At 33.2% G+C, this 22,817-nt stretch overlaps 1 protein-coding gene across 1 annotated transcript in view; it reads right to left on the bottom strand.

Annotated features, from left to right (window-relative positions):
- LOC140442036 (lysine-specific demethylase 5-like) overlaps nt 1-2,034 on the bottom strand; it is a 36,064-nt gene extending 34,030 nt beyond the window's left edge. The window contains exon 1 of the mRNA XM_072533075.1: nt 1,348-2,034. Coding sequence (XP_072389176.1) covers nt 1,348-1,656 — 309 coding nt within the window. The 5' untranslated portion in view covers nt 1,657-2,034. The remainder of the gene's footprint in view (nt 1-1,347) is intronic.
- Nucleotides 2,035-22,817: the final 20,783 nt, after the last annotated feature.

Raw genomic sequence — 22,817 nt, 5'->3', positions numbered from 1 at the left:
AATATAATCCCAATACTAATAAGAATAAGGGAATATTAAGTAACTACAAGTACATATAAAATATAAATTATAAGGTGCATGACAAATAAATAGTAAGATAGATTTCAAAGAAGTTGCTAATGAGAAATAAACATAAAGAATATGTATAATAATAAAGAATAAAGAAACAAATGGTCATGTGTCATTTTTTGATTTTTAGAAATTATTTTATAGAGTATCAAGAAGTTTTTGGACACTGCATAAAAAAGCCTTTCCAGATCAATTTATGTGACAATTGTGATGTAAATATATGATCGAGTAATAATTAATATCAGAACATGTGTAGGACACATACATAAATTTTATGTATGCATAGGACTGCACAATTAATGATAAGCCCAAATGTAGTCTCAACAGTAATGGATCAAATAACAGGGGACTTCCCATTAATTGAAATAAGACGGTAACTTTGTGAGTTCTTCATATTATTGACTTTGAGAACTAGACCATTTGTCATATTTTCTGTTTTAACTAAAGCCAAAATTTTTACAATGTATTACCTACACTTACTATATCTGTATAAGTATATGTTGTACTTAAACATTTATTATTAACATTTCTTTTCTTTGGCCTTTTTTATTTCTGTTTATATTTTTGTTTTCTTTATTTATTTTTGGATACACAGGGAGACTTACACTCAGGATTCTTTCAGAGTGATTTCGACAGCACATACTTGACCACAGGTTAATTGGGTAAACATGAGGATACACAAAAAGAAATACTTAATTTAAGTTTACTTTTATTCTCAAAATTTGCTCAATCAATGCATTGTAAAGAGAGATCTTCTTAGTTCTTGAAAAATATGGTATGATTAAATAATGAAATTACAATAAACACTAATAGTTTTAGGTATCCATGATCAGTACTTAGAATTCATAGGGAAACAGTTGATAAAACCGGTTTACTTTGTAACACTGATCATGAAGTAATCAAACAATTAAAAGAAAGAACATTGAACTTTGGCAAATATGATAAATTCTGTATGTAGGACTTAACTAATAAAAAAAGAGTAAAACTGAAAATGGAAAGTCTACATATGGCAACAATGTGCCTCAATGGGGAAGGCATTTTGAATGTAGGAATAAAAATTTGCTGAGTTGAGTGTGGACTTCCAAGAAGTAGGTCAGAAATTGCCAAAAACTGATTGGAGACAATTTAACAGCACATTCCTGAAGGGGTTATGAACCCAAAGACCTTCAATACACCTGGTTAAAATCAATGTGGAAAATAAGCAATAATATGACATTATTATTGCATGCACCAAATATGTCAAAATATCTTCTTTTCAAAACAGAAAGGGTAACTTACTGTGGGTGGTACTATTTTACATATTCCATACTTTTCTGCATAGGGTCTTATTGTTGCAATGAACACAAGAGGGTCCTCAAATTCCTCCCTTGTAGGTCTAAGTATTATAGCTTCTTCAGGTTCCAGAAAAACAAAACTTTCTTCTTTTTGTTGGCCACATAGGGATGAAGCAATTTTGCTTGTCATGTTTCTAAATATTTTTGGACTACTCTTTGAAATACCTGGAGGCTTCTTCACTTTATTTGGTTTGTTATTGCTAGTAGTCGGCTTCTCAACTCTAATATTCATGTTCAAAGTATTAGTTGACATCAACACTGTTTAATGTTATTCAGTTTTACAACTTTCCTTAAAAGGGTTAAGAGTTTTTTATAAGCATATTAATGCACATATCTGATTTGTCCATACAAATGTAATGACCATTTGGGTAAGCCACATGTCGCCAAAACGTAACTAACAGGAATGAAGTAGTTACAATAAATCCAGTTCTGATAAAGGTGATCTTTACAGCAATAGATGTCCTTCACAAATTATTTAACGGTAATTTTCGAGATGAACTATGTAAGAACATTTCACTGTATACATTATCTAGGTTTGAAAGATTTAACACCTCCATTACTATCTTTTAATATCAAAGCAACGAAAATTCAACTACTTTAGATGGATACCAACCTACTACCCCCGCCAGCTAACGATTCATTCACTGAACAATGTCTACAGCATTGCCGGTGTTACGGATCTGTCTGAAGTTTTAGCGAACTTTCACTAAATTTGGTACTTACAAATTTTTTATTTGATTATACCTTATAATCTTGTGATTTTTTATAAGTATTTATATCATATTCTTTCATTATTTATCGTCTTCATTAACTATTGTTAATTAAACAAGTAGTATAACTTGTGCAAAAGCAGACATAGATGAAGAAATTAGACGTGAGTAAAATCACGTAGGTACAGTTTTACTATAAGAAATGAAATCATAATGAAATAATTATATGATTTACTTATATATCGTATTCTTTTGCAAAATATTCGTAACATAAATATATATCGTTCAGTTTTTATTCTAATAAAAAGCTCGTTGTAATTGTATACATGTTTCAGAAATTCATAATAAGCCAGATAGAAATAGGATTATTGCTTACTATAGGGTTTTTTCAATAGGGACTTTTTAGACTACCGACAGTTGGTAGCGGCCATATTGTTGAATTTAACAAACATCAAACTAAATCTCTGTTGAAGCTACTTCTGTTAAATTGCCTGTCAGTGGCTCAGTCTGTTTTGTCAAATCAATATGGACATAGCGTAGGTACAACACCTGCAAATGATAGATAACATTGTTTTATCAAAGTGGGTTTTCAGTTCGGGCAAAGTTTCGCTGGATTACTTCGCCCATTTTACTGTCGTCACAATCTTCATACCGAGAGAACTAAATATTCGTAGTGTGATATATCAATTTGCCTCCAGTAGTTCAGTAAACAATCAACCAACTCTGTACATCGCTGATAACTGTGCAGAAAAATCCGAGGCAGTTGATTTCACGTCGCTTTTTCTCAGGGCTCAACTCGGCTTTTCGAAGGCCATAACTTAACGAATTTTGCATCGGGACTTTGAACTGCATCTGTACAAGATTCAACTGACCCAGGACACAGAATTTTATCTGGTGTGCATAGAAAAATTAACCCGGTTTAATTTATTTACGGCAACCATAGACATAATATGCACTATTTTATGCGTACTTTTAGTTGAAGAATAGATTAAATTATTTCAAATTTACTAAATTATTAATCTCTAAAAATTTAAATTACAGTTCTGTCGTAGCGTGTCACAAATTTCTCAATCCTAGTCTATGTTTCCGTTTAAAATATGGCGATCGCGTCCTGACACACTTCAAAGGCGGCATCTGAGAGTGGGCATTCTGATTGTTATTTATTCTGTGCCCAGGAGCCAAATGTAAATGACCATAGACAACGACGTGTAGGAGATGTCAGGGAATTATCGGTACTTCCTTTTAGGAAAGATATTATTCGCAAAGCCTTAGTGGATTCACTACAACATTGAACCAAAAATTCGAAACTTACTTAAAGGAGTATGCTTTGGAGATGGAAGACCGACTATTCGGCATGGCAAAGAAAAATATTTGTGAAATAGCCAATAGCCAAAAAAGTCAGCTCGAACGGCTTGGTTTAAAGATTTTCTAAACAGACACTCAGCTATTTCTTTAGAACTTCCAAGGCTACCTCAGCTACCAGAGCGAGTGGCTAAAATAAAGAGGCAGTCGTTAAGTTTTTTCCATTTTAGATGAAATACAAAATAAAAATAGCATAAATCCTATGAGATTATATAATATGAATGAATCTGATATCCAGACGGTCCCAAGCAAGTTGCCCAAAACTTAAGCACATAAAGGGCGGAAACAGGTTGGTTTCTTAACAAGCGCTGAAAGGAGACACAATGTCACTGTTGTTCTTTGTCTAAATGCTCTTCTTCTTTACGTGCCATCTCCGCGACGGAGGTTGGCAATCATCATAGCTATTCTGATCTTAGATGCTGCCGCTCTGAATAGTTCAAGTTACGAAACCATTAGCCCTTGTATAATTAATTGAAGTGTGTTGTATCTTTCACTACGCATAGCATTCCCCAGGTATTGCAGCTTTCGTTTCTTGATGGTTTCCAATATTTCCATTCTTTTGTTGACTCTTCTCATGACTTCGTTGTTTATTACATGCTCGGTCCACGATATCTGCAGGATTCTTCTATACACCCACATTGTGTAAATGAAGGAATGAATCAAGGCTTCCGTATTGAACACATTCTCTTTACAACTAATCTAGATACATAAAATCTGACAGCTTCATTCTGTTCTTAAAGCATTTTTAACAATATACACAGTACTCAGGTGAAGATAGGGTCGTATTACTGCTTGATGGTCATTCAAGCCGCAAGTCTGCCGAAACTATAGAATACTGTGGAGAAAATGGCATTATAATGCTGTCGTTTCCACTATATTACACGCACGAGATGCAGACATTGGATGTAGCAGTATTTTCACCTTTAATGGCGTATTTTAATGGGGAAGTTATTTTATTGTTTAAAACAAACCCTGGATAAGTCGTAACTCTGTATCATATAACTAGTTTATTTGGAAAATCTTATCCAACAACTGCCACACTTAACAACGGAGACAGTGGATTTGAGACAACATGCATCTGTCCTCTTAATCCGAACATATTCTCCGATTAAAAATTTAAACCATCGTGTACAACTAATCGATCTATAGTGGAAAATAAAACCGTTGATCCTATCGATGGACAAAGAACTTCTTCTCTAAAAGAGATACTCCAAGTTCTTTACCTATTATGCAAAATTCATAATAAATCTTCACCAGACAAGTGAGAGGAATGGGAAGTAAGTGGAAGATCTTCAGATGATATCACCTTTTTGGAAATAGTCCGGGGGGCTTATCGGAAAATAAAACTTTATCCACTGCTGATGAAGTTGTTGCTTCAAATGATTAACCCATTGGTGCCCAGATTATTTTTTCGAAATTTATAATCTGATGCTAATATTTTTTTTGGGAGCAGTTTTATTAAAAAACATAAAAATAAATGATGTTACGCATTCAGATTTATAAATCCCTCAGTATATGATGTTACATATATGTAGCGCTAGGAGCTAATGGGTGCAAAAAATACAAAATATATCTGTAAACAGTTCTATTTATTTAAAAACTGAAAATAATCAAAAAGGAATTTAACATTTTGGTTTGTGTGATAGATAACGAAACAATCAATACAGAGACCTAAGTTTTTACTTTTACACCATTTTTTACACATCGTACGTGTTGAACTTTTGCAAAATCTTCCAACACAACGTCTTCTTTTGTCGTTTGGAATTTTATCCACTAGGTGTTCCATCCTATCATATCTAATTTTATCGGCTACTTTTTGCGCAATAAAAGATGGAGATGGAGTCCTGCGTGTGCCTTTGGGAGATGACGAGTATTTCTTCAAATAAACTTGCACGATAGCACTTCGAAAGTCTCTTTGGAACATCTTAGAGTTATTTGATTTTCGATACAAACACCACAGATAGAAAGAATTGTTCAAACTACAGGGGGCTAAGTGTCATAAATTCAATCTCAAGACTGTATGGAAAAATAATAAAAAACAAAATTGAAAAAGAGATGACAGATGTTGAAGAACAGAATGGCTTTCGTGCAGGCAGATCCTGTATGGACAATATATTCTCTCTAAAGCAAGTTATCGAGAAAAGATTAGCCCACAACCTTTCAACTCATATAGTCTTTATAGATCTGACAAAGGCATACGATAGTGTACCACTTTCAATGCTTTGGGTCGGGTAGAAATGGAAAAACAAGGAATAAGCAAAAAAAATATACAAGCAGTACAACAGCTCTACAAAAATATGACGGCAAACATTAAAACTGAAAATAGATTAACTGGAGAAATTCCTATTAGTAAGGGCCTAAAGCAAGGCTGCTGCATAGCACTCTCAGTGTGGAGAAGAAAGTGCTGCAATATGGGCATCCCAATCGGAGATGATAGATTGTACACGATACACTTCGCTGACGACCAAGACATTCTAGCTGAAGACGAGAGTGATGTAGGCTACATGCTAAGAAAACTGGAAGATGAGTACACCAAATGGGGCCTCACAATTAATATACAAAAAACTGAGTACTTAGTTGTAGGAGAAAAACCAGAAAGCCTACAAATCGAAATAGAAACTATAAAACCAAAAGACAATTTTAAATACTTGGGAGTCCAAATAACATCAAAAGCAGGAATTAGCGAGGAAATACACTCCAGGATTGGCCAAGCAAGATCAGCCACCAGACAGCTACACGGACTATTACGGAATAAAAAAATTACAAAAGAAAATAAAAGAAGAATTTATAAAACAATAATAGAAAGTATTGGGCTGTACGGCGCCGAACTCTGGGAAATAAACCAAAGAAACCAATCAAAAATTAAGGCCATGGAAATTAACTACCGGAGACGATGTTGCCAGCTCACTAGACTTGATAGGGTGAGAAACGAAGATATTCGGAGAGAAATGGATATAGATCTAGACATACTAGACACATAGACTTAACTGGTATGGACACCTTCAGAGAATGCCTGAAAATAGATGGCAAAAAAAATAGAAAAATGGACTCCGCCAACTAGAAGAAAACGAGGTAGACCAAGACGATCCTGGAGAGACGATGTCGACGATGCAATGACCGCCAGAGATCTAACAACTGAAGATTGCTTCGACAGAAAACGCTGGAAATTAGGATGCGAGAAGCGGCGCCAGCTGTAGAAGACTCGCTTGTTATATATGTATATATATATATATATATATATATATATATATATATATATATATATATATATATATATATATATAACACCACGCGTTATTGACTGAAACATCATCAATAAGCCATGTAAACAATGCCCAGTACCATTTTCTGTTTCTAATTTAAATCCTGTACTGTCCAACGTTCTGATCTATTCGATCAGTACCACCCATTTTTTTGTTATACTCTGAAAGTACTGCTGGTCTGCTAACTTATATGCGCTGTTTTTCTTTTGTTTATAACGTCCAACATTTGTTATTGGATTGATGCCATATCTATTTGAAGCAATGCAAACTACGGAATCATCGACCCACTTAGCTACTAGTACAGCATCCGTCTTACTGATAGTACTTTTATAGTATCCCCTTTTCTTTTTCTGAATGTCTTTTTTAGCTAATAAAGGACAGCTCCTAGGTAAACGGTTTTCCCTTATAGTCCCCGTGCCTCCGTATTCTTTCAAACGTAAATAAGACAATAAATGGATAGTAGTAAATAAATTGTCAAAGTAAAATAATAATGGAAAAGATTTCAGATTATTAGGTAGTTCTTCTATTATTTTCACCAGTGATGCTGCCGCCTTTCCAAAGTTTCTTTCTATGTCAATATCAGGAGTTACAGATTTTCCTTTATATATCTCGAAATCAATCAAATAGCTCATCACTGTTTTTAGGCACCAGCTTTTATCATCAAATCGTATGGGTTTGGCTCTTAAAAATTGCTTGCAGCTATGCTTACCGTAGTATTTGACCATACTTTCGTCGAAAGCCAGATCTTTTTCAGAAACAAAATACTTTCTGAATATGTCCTTCACTTTATTTATAAATGACCGTATTTTCCAGAGCTTATCAACCTTATCAATACTTGCGTTAGAATTCAAGTGAATAAGCCTCCAATCTGTTGCGTCCTCCAATCGGTTATATTTGCTTAATCGGTTAGTTACTTAAACTAGCTGGTGATTCTTATATTTTAAATTATTTTTATAATATTTCAAATTTATTTTTCAATATACAATTTTATTATTTATTTTTTCCTTACAAATAGACAAAATATGGCTGCTTAGTTAATTAAACTGCTGGCCACCTGTCGATCAGTACGAGAACTGAAACTGATCGAAATCGATAGAAAACGGTGCTCCATTATTTATAATAATTAGAAACAGTTAACATATTAACAGTAGATGGCGCGTAAAGCATATATTATGGTTTTTTAAACTAGAGAGGAAAAATCGTTTCAGCATTTTGTTATGTTGCTCCAAGATTAGTATTTTGGAATACATTCAAGTATTTCAATTATTGTATTAACACCGAGAACTGAAATGTAATAATAAAGTTAAATGCGGAGGGTGAGCTTACCTACTGAATAATAATGTCTATATGTTTTGACCAGTACTTTTTAAACTGGGCATCATTTTGAGTCTTTCTCAAAATCTCTTTCTCAAAAAAAGTTAGGAATTGACACTTAACATTAGATTTTTGTTCGGAAGCTATTTTCTTGAGACATCTTAAAGTAATTATTATTTTAATCTGAATAAGCCACTATTATTGAAGTTTAAAAGAAGTTTATTGACGTTTCAATTTCCATTTAGGAAATCGTTATCAAAATACATAAATTTTCATTAATCGGTATTTTGATAACGATTTTCGATAAGTGGAAATTGAAACGTCAATAAACTTCTTTTAAACTTCAATTCTGGCTTATTCAGATTAAAATAGTAATAAAATTAGGTTAGGTTAGATTCAATAATATGAAATAAGTGGGCGTTTAACTAATCTTTCTTTCGACCTAAGAGGTCTGTTGTGATTTATTCCTAGGTTAAAGTTGCCCTTTTAGCCCTGCCTTTTTAAAATAGTCCGGCTTCTTTTGTTAACAAACGTTATATTTTTTATGTCTTACCGTACATTTCTTGGAGGACGGATTTTTAGTTTTTTGATGTGTTGGGAGGGTAAGTATAAGCTTAAGTTCAAGTTTGTGGGGTCGCCACACTTGTCTAACGGCCGCCATCTTAGAAAAAGGGAGGAAAGAGTTTTCGTGCTGTATCTCGTAAACTAGCAACCCTACAGAAAATTTTATTAAAAATTATTATCAGTTCGGCAGCGTAGCGAGAGACAACAACATCGACCGTAGCAGTTCTTGTTAGAACAGTGGTGCATCAGTGGTGAACATAGTACATAAAAAAAAGTGGTTAATGTAAGTACCACAAGCGAAGGTTGATTTTGCTGTGGATTAATACGCAAAAGAAGACCACAGAAACTCGGAATATAATTAAACCGAGGGAAGTCCGTTTCACTGACTTCTCTCGGAGGTCCGACCTCCGAGGATCTGCGTTGTATCAATTCGGGTAAAACACAGTGTGCGTCCAGGGATGACACTGTGAACGTTGAGTTATTGACGTTTGCAGAAACGGCCCCTGAACCTGTCTATAGAGAACAGCAATTGAAAACCTGAAGGTAATGAACATCCGTGTAGGGCACTGGGACGGCACCCAGAATATAATCGACACGGTCGAATTGGAGGACAAAAAACAGATTCTCCTAAATAGAAATAAACATGTCTTTCGATTGTCTTGAACAATCACAGTGTGTTCCCGCTCAATTCGTTGACAACCCGCTCTTCCCCCGCATCCTCAGTGGATTCGGCGTTAGTGTCCCGAGAGGGTACTGCTCTTGACTCCGCCCCCCAAAATTTTGAATCCGTTTCTGACGAATCAGAGACAGAAGCGGAGGCAAAATATACTGACGAAGAGGAAAATTTTTCCAAGAAATTGATAAATTTTATTAACAAAGATATGCATAGTTTCACTTAAAAAGATATTTCTTTATTTTTAATAATTTATTTCTGCTACAAATTGTCACCCATTAACAATTATAAGTTTTGTAGTATCTCCAACTTCAAGAGTTTGTAAACTGATAAAATATAGTAAGTGTCTTTCTCTGTTATTTTGTATTTATTTGTTGTAACTATTAATATAGTATTTTTGTACTATTTACTTTTGTGTTTGTGATGAGACTGTATTAAATGTGTGATTTTTTCCCTAAACCATTTTGTTTATTTATAAAAAAAAAGTTCCTAACCTCTTTTGTGTTTTTAGTTAGGAAGAACCTTTTCTTTCATCCGGCAGAAAGATTCCTCAAAGCGGCGTCCATTTCAAATAGCTTGAAAACTTTCTTGTAGTGTGTTTTGCTCCAGGAGATTCATGTAAGTACCCTTTTATTTCATTTGACCTAATCCAATCTCATTGTTTCATTCATTTATCCACGACCCAGTTCTACAAATAAACCCTGAAAGCCGTTCGCAACAGTTTCATTTATTTTGCTTGCCCTATATCTGCCCCAATAATTTCTGTCCCCAATTTTCAACCCCCTATAGTAATATCCCATGTGGTAGACAAAATATTCGTTACAACAAGATGCAGCTTGTTTCCAGAAGGTTAGAGTTTATTACCAGGAAATACTGCGATCCTAACATTGAGCCTGGAAAAAGCTTGAAAAAATTTTGATACCAATAAAACTTTGAAAGCTCCAGCACTCCCGAACTTCTGAAATTAATTTTCTGCAGATGCAGGGAAACTGTGAAAGCATGTGTGGTTGTTGACAAGTAGGCCTCAAATGCTCTGCAGTGTGCCTTAATTGTTTTGGCGAAACCTGCAGCGAAATCATGGAAATATTGAAATTAATCGGATAATTCGCAAACATTCACCTTCGATACTCACTTAGATCCTGAACCGCAGCCTGGACCATCAAAGAAAATGAAAAAATAATATCCCGCTATTTCAAACAAGTTAAGTGAAATCCTTTGTAAAAGGTATATATTTAAAAACCCAAACAGGCTGTGTTAGACAAAACGTTTTCGGAATACATCATTCCATCATCGGTATTATTTGTTAACGGGTTTTTACCCATATATTTAGTGGCTACATTCATGTACTCCTAGACACCGATGATGGAATGATGGATTCCGAAAACGTTTTGTCTAACACAGCCCGTTTGGGTTTTTAAATATATACCTTTTACAAAGGATTTTAATTAATTTTTAATATATGGTATACAGCCAAATACAGGAACGTAGATTCCTTGTGAAGTTTAGTGACACCGCCGGAAATTGTTAATTACTTTTAGATTGTTTTAAACAACGTGTAACATTCCATTTATTTGTGGTTAGGTTTTTATGTAAATAGATCGATCTTAATTTAATAAAAATACATTGTGAACTATGGATACTTCTCATCATGTATCGAAAAATTTGTTAAGTATATACACAGATAATACTTTCTTTGTTTTCCACCCAAGTCACTGAGTTTTTTGCTATAATTTGGTTTACTCTGATGATGTCAATAATCATTGATGAAAGGTTAGACTATTAATTAAAAAGCACATCTATCGAAGCACCCGAGTTTTATTTTGCTTCCTCAGGGATAAAAGGGTATCTCCCAGCATTATCTCCTTTTCACTGAATATTATACGTTATAATCTTTTTGGTTATATATATATATATATATATATATATATATATATATATATATATATATATAAAGTAGTTAGGTATTATTGACTGACACGTTATGTAAAATAAAGTTTTATTTTGAGGTTGCAGTCATTAATAGGGCAGGAAAGTAAAACTCTTTGTTCTTTAATCAAGCTTTCGCAAAATTTATTTGCTTCTTCAGGATATGCTAAAATATGGTATCAGTAAATACAACGAAATTAGAACTAAATAGCATTGTATAAAACTAGTAAAAAAACTTACAACATGAGGTTAATCCATTAAATTTTCAAATTTGCAAAACATTAAAACTTAACTTATTTTAAAAATTATACAGTTATGTAAGTACAATATTCCAATTTAATTTAATTTTGTAAAAATTCATTTTGACATTGATTATGTTGATGTTTGATTTATGTCAGAAAGACACTCGTTTCTGTTTATTATATTTTTTGTTGTTGATAATTAGCTCTTGATTGTTATTATGGTTACGTACAAAGTGGCGCCAAATATGAATATTTAAATTTTTTGAAATTCTAATATTTATGGTCAGAAAATCTAATATTGGAAAATTATAGTATTAATTTTCGTAAGACAGAATGTAATTATAGATATTGCTTAGTTTATCAATATAAATATCAATGCGTTAATAAAAAAACTTTTGTTAAACACTTTATATTTAAACGACCTATTTTACTACACTTTTCACCTAAATTTTATAATATACTATGCAGACGATACAATTCTTATTTAAACTAAAGAAAATCAATTTAAAAAATGTCTTATCAATAGAACAATCTATCTAATCATCGTTAATTCTAATCGATTTTGCTCAACATTCATAAAACAATAAAAAAAATTATTTTTATGAGTTGCATACAAATTATCCTGGTGTCGTAATACGGATACTATGTTATAAGTTAGAAATTTAAATTTAAGTACTTATACATATTTTTTTCTTGGACAATAAAAATCAGTGAATCATAAAATGTAAAATACAACTCTGTATATTCGAGGTGTAAAACCTTGAGGATCTACACAATATTATGGTAATGTGACAAATAAATTTCCTATTCGAACAATTTTCTATTGTATGGTAATGGATCACAGGAAGGATCGAGTTAAATTGTGAATAAAAATTATCAACGTTATCAAAACTTTGTGTACAGCAGGAAGTCGCACTAAATTTATGATGGTTGGCAAAAAATGTGCAGAAGAAGTCATACAGTTCAGCTCGAGATAATATAAAACAGTTTTTTAAGTAATGCCAGTAAATATGGCTACTGTCTAATTCTTCTTGAGAGACCTTGAATTAATTAATCTGTTTCCGTGAGTCAGATACTATATATAACAACAAAAAACTGATTATTAGTGCTGTTTCTCCACATGTATTTATTCTTATTCACTTTAGTTTATGTTAATAACCACTGGCATGAACTGAAAACTATGTTTTAATATGCAATTACATCCTTCTAATTGAAAAAAAATTGCAAATTTTTAATAACACTTCCGTTCCTCTAGAAAAAATGTTATTAACTCTTCTATGTTCATTCGACTTTTAATGTATTTTGTTTTGTGAAAATTTGCTCCATCATTTTTAATAGGAACGGAAGGGTTATTATATTGTAGAATACAGGGGAAAAGGGAGGAATGTCAGAAATTTTTCTTTTTTTGTTTTAATAGTTCATTAAACTAAAGAGGGAAATTACAGAACTAAAACATCAACAAAGCGACTACAAAGATGAAATAAGAAAGATGCGAGAAACAAACGAAAAAGCTATTAAACAAATAGGCCAATTAGAGAAAGAAATTACCGCAGCAAACGAAAAAATAGAGAAACTGGAGAGAGAAAAAAAGAGGAAAAATGTAGTAATACAAGGACTAAACATTGACCCAAATGATCAAAAACTATTGCGAGAGGCCGTAGAGAACTTTCTAGAAAAAGAACTACAAGTGTCAGTAGATGTAAATGGAGCGAGAAAAATAGGAGAAAATACTACATTAGTAGAACTTAACAGCGTGAAGAACAAAATTGAAGTAATGAAAAATAAAAATAAACTAAAAAACAAAACAGACGAGCGAATCTACATAAATGAGGAAAGAATTATCCAGAAAGAAATTAGAAGTAAGGCTATGGCAGAGAGATATAATGGAAAAAATGTAAAAATAGGATTCCAGAAGCTAATCATAGATGGAGAAATATGGACATGGAATAACAGCCAACGACAATTAGTAAAAGATAAAAATGTAAAACCAAAAAACTAACAGCAAAATTTAAACAGGCTAAAATAACGAAGACGACTTGGCAAGATAAAGGTACAAGAGATCAACAAAATGTAGAGATCATTACTGGAAACAAAGTAATAAACGAATGCATATTAGTAGGGACATGGAATGTAAGAGGAACGTACGAGGAAGGAAAACTAAAACACATAATCGACGAATGCAAAAAATACAAGTTCGAAATAGTAGCGCTACAAGAAACAAAACAATTAGGGCAAAACTCAATGGAAATAAACGACTATTTATTTTTCAACAGCGGGGGAGAAAATAGAATGTTGGGCACAGGCTTTGTGGTAAATAAAAAGCTGAAAGATCTAATCGTTGACTTCAAACCAATTTCAGAGAGAATATGTGTATTAAGAATAAGAGGAAAATACCAAAAAATAACATTTATAAATATACATGCACCGACTGAAGACAAAAGTATAGAAATAAAAGAAGACTTTTATAATCAAATAGATACAGTATTCGAAAATATCCCCGAATACGATGTAAAAATAGTGCTAGGTGATAGTAATGCAAAAATAGGAAAAGAAGAAATATATGTACCCACCATAGGAAAATACAGCTTGCATGAAACAACGAACGAAAATGGTCTCTTCCTAATTGATTTCGCGAAAGAAAGAAATATGATCATTATGAGCACATACTTCCAACACAAAAGAATACACCAAGGAACGTGGAGATCACCGGATGGGAAAACCATAAACCAAATTGATCATGTGCTTGTCGAAAAAGATATGCAAAAATGTATAAAGAACATAAGAACATACAGAGGTCCAGATGCAGATTCAGATCACTTTATAGTTGGAATACAAATGAAACAACTTATTCCAGTGCTTAGAAACCAGCGGAAGAAAAAGTATAAAGCAACTAAACCTGTGAGACTACTAACAGAAGAGGAACAAAATAAATATGAAAGAATAGTCAGTAGAGGATTAGATAATATTGCAGAAAGTGGGGATATTGAACAAACATGGATGCAAATAAAAGTATGTATGACCAAAGCAGCTCAGGCCAGTAATAGAAATATAAAACACGAATACAAAGAATGGTTCGACGGTGAATGTAAAATGGAACTAGATGAACGAAATAAATTAAGAATGAAAACGATGCAAGAAAAAACAACAGAGATAGAGAGAAAATACAATGAACAAAGGAAAAGAGCCAAAAGAATAATAAGATCTAAGAAAAGAAAATACAATGAAGATAAATTAAAATGTATAGAACAGAGCTATAAAAATAGAGAAATTAGAAACTTATATCAAGGGGTGGAAAATGAGAAAAAGGGGTACCAAGGAAAACCTATACACTACAAAAACAAAAATAGAAGAAATTTAATAAGTGACGAAGAAATATTGAGCAGATGGAAAGAATACTTTGAAGAACTTTTAAATGAAATTTCCACAACAGAATATGAAGAGGAAGAAGAAGTGAAGGAAAATGTCGATCAAGAACGAATAGAGGAAAGACCGCCTAACGAAAAAGAAATAAAAGAAATAATAAAGAAACTAAAGAATAATAAGAGCCCAGGAAGAGATGAAGTAACAGCTGAAATGTTTAAATATGGAGGACCAGTACTAATTAAGCATTTGGAAAAGTTGCTAAAAGACATATGGGAACAAGAAAAATTACCGAAGGAATGAACCGAAGCGACACTGTGCCCTTTTCACAAAAAAGGCGACAAAAGTTTATGCCACAATTACAGGGGAATAGCCCTACTAAACGTTGCATATAAAATACTTGCAGTATATATAAAAGATAAGCTATTTCAAAATATAGATAATGACATAGGGGAATATCAATGTGGATTCAGAAGAGGGCGCAGCACAGTGGGTCAAATTTTCCTACTGCGCGAAATACAAGCAGAAAGCTACGAATATGGGAAACCTACAATGGCCCTATTCATCGACTTTAAACAAGCGTTCGATAGGATAAAGCGCAAAGAAATATACAAAGCACTACGTGAAATGGGAATTAGTGAAAAACTGATAACAATGGTAAAAGTGACACTCCGAAAAACAGTGAATAGGGTTAAAATAAATGGCGAAGAAACAGATAAGTTTGAGGTCAGTGAGGGGGTGCGACAAGGAGACCCACTGTCATCGCTGTTGTTCAGTATCGTCCTCGAAGTTACCATCAGAGAAGCTGGAATCAACAGGTCAGGACTTATATATCAAAGAAAACACCAATGCTTAGCATTCGCTGACGACATTGTACTGATAGCCAGAAGTAAGCAAGAATTAAAAGAAATAATAAAAAGATTAGAAATGAAAGCGAGAAAGAAAGGGATGTACATAAATGAAGAAAAGACCAAATATATCGAATGGACAGGAAGAGATTACCTACAAGAACAATATCTGACAGTAATAACAGATGAAAAAACATATAAATTCGAAGAAGTAGAAATATTCCAGTATTTAGGAGCGACATTCACGAGAAGACCAAATATGAAGGAAGAAATCCAAGCGAGAATTATGGCCGGTAACCGTTGTATTTTTGCACTAAACAATTTATTAAGAAGCAAAAACATATCTAGAAGGGCTAAGATAAGAATATATAAGACAGTAATAAGACCTATTGTATTATATGCCAGTGAAACATGGACAATGAACAAATTTGAGCAAGTCTTGCTGCAAGTCTGGGAAAGAAAAGTCCTCAGGAAAATATTTGGAGGTAAATTATGGAATGGTATATGGATAAAAAGACCAAATATGGAATTAGAGGAGATGTATGGAGAGCCGAATATCGTAGGGATCATAAAGTCACAAAGACTGAGATGGTTGGGACACATCCAAAGGATGGAAAACACGAGACTGCCAAAAAGAATGCTAATGGGAGGAATAGGAGGAAAAAGGAAGAAAGGCAGACCGAAAACCAGATGGAAGAAGGATGTTGAAAAAGACATAGAAAAACTTAAAATACCAAACTGGAAAAATAAAGCAACAAACAAAAAAGAATGGAAAAGAATAGTAACCCAAGCCATGTAAGTAGTTCAGCGAATGTAAATTTGTAAGAAAAAAAAATAATTTGGCTGCATGACCGATGTAAGTAAAAAACTTACAAAGCCATGTTCCAGGGCCTGTAAAAGATTGCAATGTTTTCAAAATGTTTCTAAAGGCTGTAGGAACAGTACTTTAAAGCAATTTAATTTGATGTGTTTTTTTGATGAACAAAACTCATATTTATGTGGTCTAATTACCACACAACAAATTCAAAACCGACGTTTACGTCAAATGGAAGAGAACGCTAAATTTAAAGATACCGTATATAGTTATAGACTAAGGTTTATAAATGATGAGAATGCAATAAAAAAATTTTTAATAAAATCCTTTATAAAAAGGTATATAAAAACCCAGTCGGGCTATGTTAAATAGACAAAACGTTTTCGGAATAAGTATTCCATCATCAGTGTCAGGTTAATACATGAATGTAGCCACTAAATATGGGGGTAAAAACCCTTTAAAAATTACTAAATGAAATTTAGTTTACATTATGTCTTCTTTAAAATTAAGATGGTAAAGTTACCGTTGGATTGGTAACATGGCGACATATGACTCTACATTAAGTTGCAAGTCCTGAGACGGTATGTCTACGAGGATTTTATTAAAGCAACTGAAGAGAGAAGAGAGAAGAAATAAAGAGAGTCGTCAGACAAGGCTGCATACTATCACCTATATTATTTAACGCTTATTCTGAAGAGGTAATTCGAGAAACTCTGGAAGATGAAACAGTCAGCATAAGAGTAAATGGAGTCTTAGTTAACAACATCAGATAGGTATGCAGATGATACAGTAATAATAGCCGATAGTTTACAAGACCTGGAAAGACTCATAAGTAAAATAGTAATGTGTAGTAGGGAGTACGGACTCTCGCTCAATATCAAAAAGACGAAGTTTATGAAAATTTGTAAAAACAACCACAATACTAACGAAATCTTGACAGTAGAAGCCCAGCAGATCGAAAGAGTAAAAAAGTACACGTACCTAGGAACACTTATAACAGAAAATAATGACTACACTGCAGAAATCAAAGTCAGAATCGAAAAAGCACGTTCTAATTTTATGAAAATGAAAAAGGTCCTATGTGGCAAAGATTTAACATTAGCTCTTAAAGTACGCCTAACAAAATATTACGTATACAGTGTACTATACTATGGAGTGGAATCATGGACGTTAAATCTAGATACAATGAGACGACTTAACGCCTTTGAAATGTGGACCTATAGAAGAATTATGAGGGTTTCCTGGGCAGATAGAGAGAGTTACGAACAATGAAGTACTGAGAAGAATAGGTAAAGAGAAGGAAGTTCAACTTACAATTAAAGAAAGAAAGCTACAGTATCTCGAACATGTGATGCGGGGCGAGAAGTATGGCATCCTGTGGCTCATAATGCAAGGAATGATAGATGGCAGAAGAAACATCGGAAGAAGACGAATTTCATGGCTCAAGAACCTGAGAGAATGGTTTGGATGCAGCTCAAAACAACTTTTTAGAGCTACTGCCTCAAAAATTAAAATAGCTATGATGATTGCCAACCTCCGTAGCGGAGATGGCACCTGAAGAAGAAGAAGTAATATTGGGAACTAAGTATTCTGATTGTATGTTTGATTCCTATTTCGAAGGAAAAGTTTGATAACATTGTGCATTCTTTGTGCTGTCCAGATTTTGCACAAAGAATGAAGAAGAGTATTTCAAAGCACTACCACATTCATATTTTTTGACATTTTGTGTTTTCTTTGTTAAGTCGGGTAATTCTGCAACGAACCAGTCTATTGAATTATACAAAACAATATCAAATATACTCAAAAACTTATTAATAATAGATTAAAAAATATTACAGAAACGAAAAAAATCACGGTTTTCGAAAAAATGAAACATATATTCTTAAAAATAGTAAAAATAAAAAAATATCTAGAGAGTTATTGTATCAAACTTTTGTTCGGCAAAGGGAAATAAGTTAACCTGAATTATTATTAATCAGATATCCTTCAGATACATAATTTGCGAAACACCAAGAGCTGTTTACCAAGTTTGTATGAAATATAATGTTTTCTTTTTATACCAAAAAATTCCGCTTGGTGATTATGGTAATTAATAATCAAGCCTGTTTATTTGCAATCTGCAAACTTGCAAGTACTTAAGAAGTGACATTGCTATTAAACGGGGTTTAAAAGTCAATTTGTATTTTTATCTTATTTTGAAACTTATTATGGAATTTATTATACACAAATGTTACATTTTAATGATATTTCAAGATAGTTTCATCTCTTTTTAACATTTTCGTGAAAAAATAATCTCGATATCTCTATTGACAAAGATTATATAAATCTTTTTAAAGTTTTTATGAATATTTAAAGCAAATCAAAGCAAAGATGACACTACTCACATAAACTTTATCGACATTTAAAACAACTAAGACAACATAACCTAACTAATCTTTAATAAGTTCTTTTCCTTGAAATTATTTAATAACGAGTATTGCCTTTTTTATTTCGTCACTGAGACTAGGCATACTTAAAATGAAGCGTAGTATTTAGTCTTGATTAATTGTATCCCAAACTTCTCTCACCATAACTTCTATGTCGTCAAGAAAGAGAGGTGGTGGTTGTTGGCTCCTGGCTTAACCCGGCAACTGTGTTTGTTAGCGCTTGTTAAAATAGTGGCAACATCGCCAGATTCATCTGGCGCCACGAGTACCTTCCCATAATATAACAGATCTTGTATTGCATCATAAATTTCAGTATATAAATAAGATTTTAACGAGTGGTGTCGCGTTCTTTGGACTTTTGGGTGATTTTAACCCCACCACACAGTTGAAGTGCAGTAATATTTAGTTTTTGGGTAATTTTAACCCCACAACACTGGTTAATTATTAACAGGTAAGTTCTTATACTAGCACAATTTATCTTTATTTTTTTAACAGAAACCTAATGTAATTGGTAGGAATATTGAAAATTAATTAGATATTTTTAATTTCAGACATATAGAAATATGTGTAGTTGGGAGAAAGAACAAGAAGCTCTCTTGAAGCTTTGGCAGAATGAATTAACTGGATCAGAGTTAGGATCAGACAGCGAATCTGAAAATGAAAGTCAGCAGGTTAGCCTTCGTCCCAGTGAGGATATTTTAGAAAACCAACTTCAATCAGTGGAAAATTGTCAGCCTGGAAGTTCTAATCAGAAAAATCAATCATCATCGGAAGATTCCTCTCAAGACAACAATAAGTTTGAAGATAATAAAGTAAGGCAATCTAAGTTTTTTATCGGACGGGATGGGAAAACAAAATGGGCAAAGAACTGTCCTAATAAATCGGTTAGAACACGACAAGAAAATTTAATAACTTTACTTCCCGGTGTTCGAAATAATGCAAAATATTGCAAGTCGCCCATTTCTTGCTGGGAATTATTCATGGATAATATTATTGTGGAAGATATTGTCCACTGCACTAATAAAAAAATCAGTTTAGTCGCTCAGAATTATAATGACCAACATAAATATATCACCAAGTCTACGGACGCAGAAGAAATTCGTGCAGTTTTCGGATTATTATATCTATCAGGCGTTTATAAAGCCAACAGGTTATATCTGGAGGATCTGTGGGCTACAGATGGAACAGGAATTGACATTTTCAGGCTAAAAATGTCCCTGCAAAGATTTATATTACTTTTAAAATGCCTACGATTCGATAATATCGAAAATAGAGAAGAACGAAAAAGAGTAGATAAACTGCCAGCTATACGAGCTGTTTTTGATCGATTTGTATCCAATTGTCAACAATATTTTATTCCTATTCAATACTTGACGATCGATGAAAAATTAGAATCTTTTCGGGGACGTTGTTCCTTTCGGCAATATATCCCCAATAAGCCGTCCAAATATGGAATTAAAATATTTACCTTAGTGGATGCCAAAACATTCTACATTTTAAATTTAGAGGTATATGTTGGCTCACAGCCTGAAGGACCTTTTCAATTTAGTAATAGACCGTTTGATGTAGTAAACAGGCTTGTAAATCCAATCCGTGTTACTAACCGCAACATTACATTCGACAACTGGTTTACCAGCATACCGCTAATGGAACATTTGCTTAATGAACATCGGTTAACATCTGTTGGAACTATTCGTAAAAACAAGAGGGAAATACCGACAATCTTTTTGAATTCCAAAAACAGAGCTGAAAACCACGCAATTTTCGGATTTAAAAAAGACATTTCTTTGGTGTCCTTTGTCCCGAAGAAAAATAAAATAGTGTTAGTAGCTTCTTCACTTCATCATGATACAGAATTTGACCATAAATCAAATAAACCTGAGATTATACACTTTTATAATCACACAAAAGGTGGCGTAGATATGGTTGACGAAATGTCTGCGTTATATAATGTGTCTCGTAATAGCAAGCGATGGCCTCCAACAATTTTTTTTTCACTGCTTAATAATGCAGGAATAAATAGTTATGTTATTTATCAACATAACAAGCCAACTGAAAAACTAAAACGCAGATTTTTTTTAAAAGAACTTGGTTTGGCACTAATTAAACCATATATTGAAAAAAGAGGTAACAATCAAAGAATACCATCAGACATAAGAGCGAAACTAAAAAGAAATGATGGTGGAGAGGACTCTCAAGGACTTCCAAACAAGAAGCAACGAACAACATCCAGATGTGGAGTGTGTCCCCGTGGAAAGGACAGAAAGTGCCAAAAAAATGTGTGAAATGTGACATTTTTCTTTGTCTTGAACATTGTGTATATTTTTGTTCTAAATGTGCACATAATTGTTAATTATGCTATTTAAACAAAAGTTCCTAGTTACTTTTTATAAAATTTGTATTTTTTTTTATTCTATATCTCTAATAAAAATTTTGGTAACAAAAATTGTGGTAGTGGTTTAAATATAAACTAAATTTTAGTATATTTTTTAAATTGTTGAATTTTTAACGGAAATTTTTTAAATGATTTATCTTTGAAAAATATTATATAACAATATAACCATGATTTAAAATCTTAAGGTTGCATGTAAAAATAAAATATTTTCTCAATTTTATAAATAAAAAAAATGGGGTGATAATTACCCCAACACACAGCTCCTGTCAGAAAATTTCACCACACAGTCGCCGGGTTAAGAATCAATAATATCCCATAAATGCTCTATAGGATTTAGGTCAGGGCTGCAGGGTGGCCAGTTCATGGTTTGTATATCAATCGCGTTCAAATAATCACACATCACACGTCCAACAAGTGATCGTGCATTATCATAATATTAAAAGAAAATTATTTTCTATGTGAGGAGCGAAGGGAACTATGTAGTTGGATAAAATGTCTGTAATATACCTTTTACTTGTTAAGGAACCTCTTCGTAAAGCAACAAGGTCTGTTCGCACTGTAAGGGATTTTCCTTCCCAAATAATTACAGATCCATTCAATAAAGTCACAGGGCAAGCATTCTATTGTCCGTCGAATAACTTTTACGCGTCTGTCTGAGCTATATAAGCAATATCTCGATTCATCTGTGAACAATACTTGCTCCCAGTCATCAAAGTTCCTGTCAAGGAACTCTCTTGCATATTGAAATTTATTTCTACGATGAGATACGTTTAAAGCTGCTGCTTTGGCTGGTATCCTTACATGCACATCTTATTCAGTACTAATTTGAACTAGTTTTTCTACTAATTTTAATATTATGAACATCTGGCACTTGTATTTGTAAATGTTTGACTGTGACAAAACGTTTTCTTATAGCAGAAAGTCTGATAAATTGATCTTGGGGTGATGTTGATTTTTCCACTACCTTATCCAGGCTGCCTCGTGTTGTCGTTTATTTCTCGAAACTATTAAACGACTAGTGATATATTATAGTAATCGTCGGTCAATAAGTCTCGAACCTTACCATGAGATGGCGACTCTAATGAATTTTCTATATGATATTTGAGTAGTCTTAACCTTCAAAACCATACTGTTAAAATTTCATGTTATTCGGATCATTATCCACCGAGTTAAAGTCAATAGAAGATATGTATACTTTTAGTTTACTCAGCAACAACATGAACGAATTCTGAGAATTTCTGATATATTCACAAAACTTGTTTCCGTCGTCCATTATCTCTTTATATAAAGTAAAAAATTCTCCTTCTGATGCACCCACACGTGTTTATTAGTAGTTTATGTTGCCTTTTCCTGTTGTTCTTCACAGCAATCATCAACAGTTCGCTCTCGGAAAACACTACCATTCTGGTAACCTTCGTTACACGGCACTGTGCTGTGTGAACACGAACTGGCACAGTCGAAATAAGGTAATGTCCCGTTACAGTCACGTCACAGGTGTATGTGAATCGACCTTAGAA

Source organism: Diabrotica undecimpunctata, chromosome 5, assembly GCF_040954645.1.
Source record: "Diabrotica undecimpunctata isolate CICGRU chromosome 5, icDiaUnde3, whole genome shotgun sequence".
Classification (NCBI taxonomy): domain Eukaryota; kingdom Metazoa; phylum Arthropoda; class Insecta; order Coleoptera; family Chrysomelidae; genus Diabrotica; species Diabrotica undecimpunctata.
Note: the sequence above shows the minus strand (reverse complement) of the source record. Positions and strands in the feature narration are given on the sequence as shown.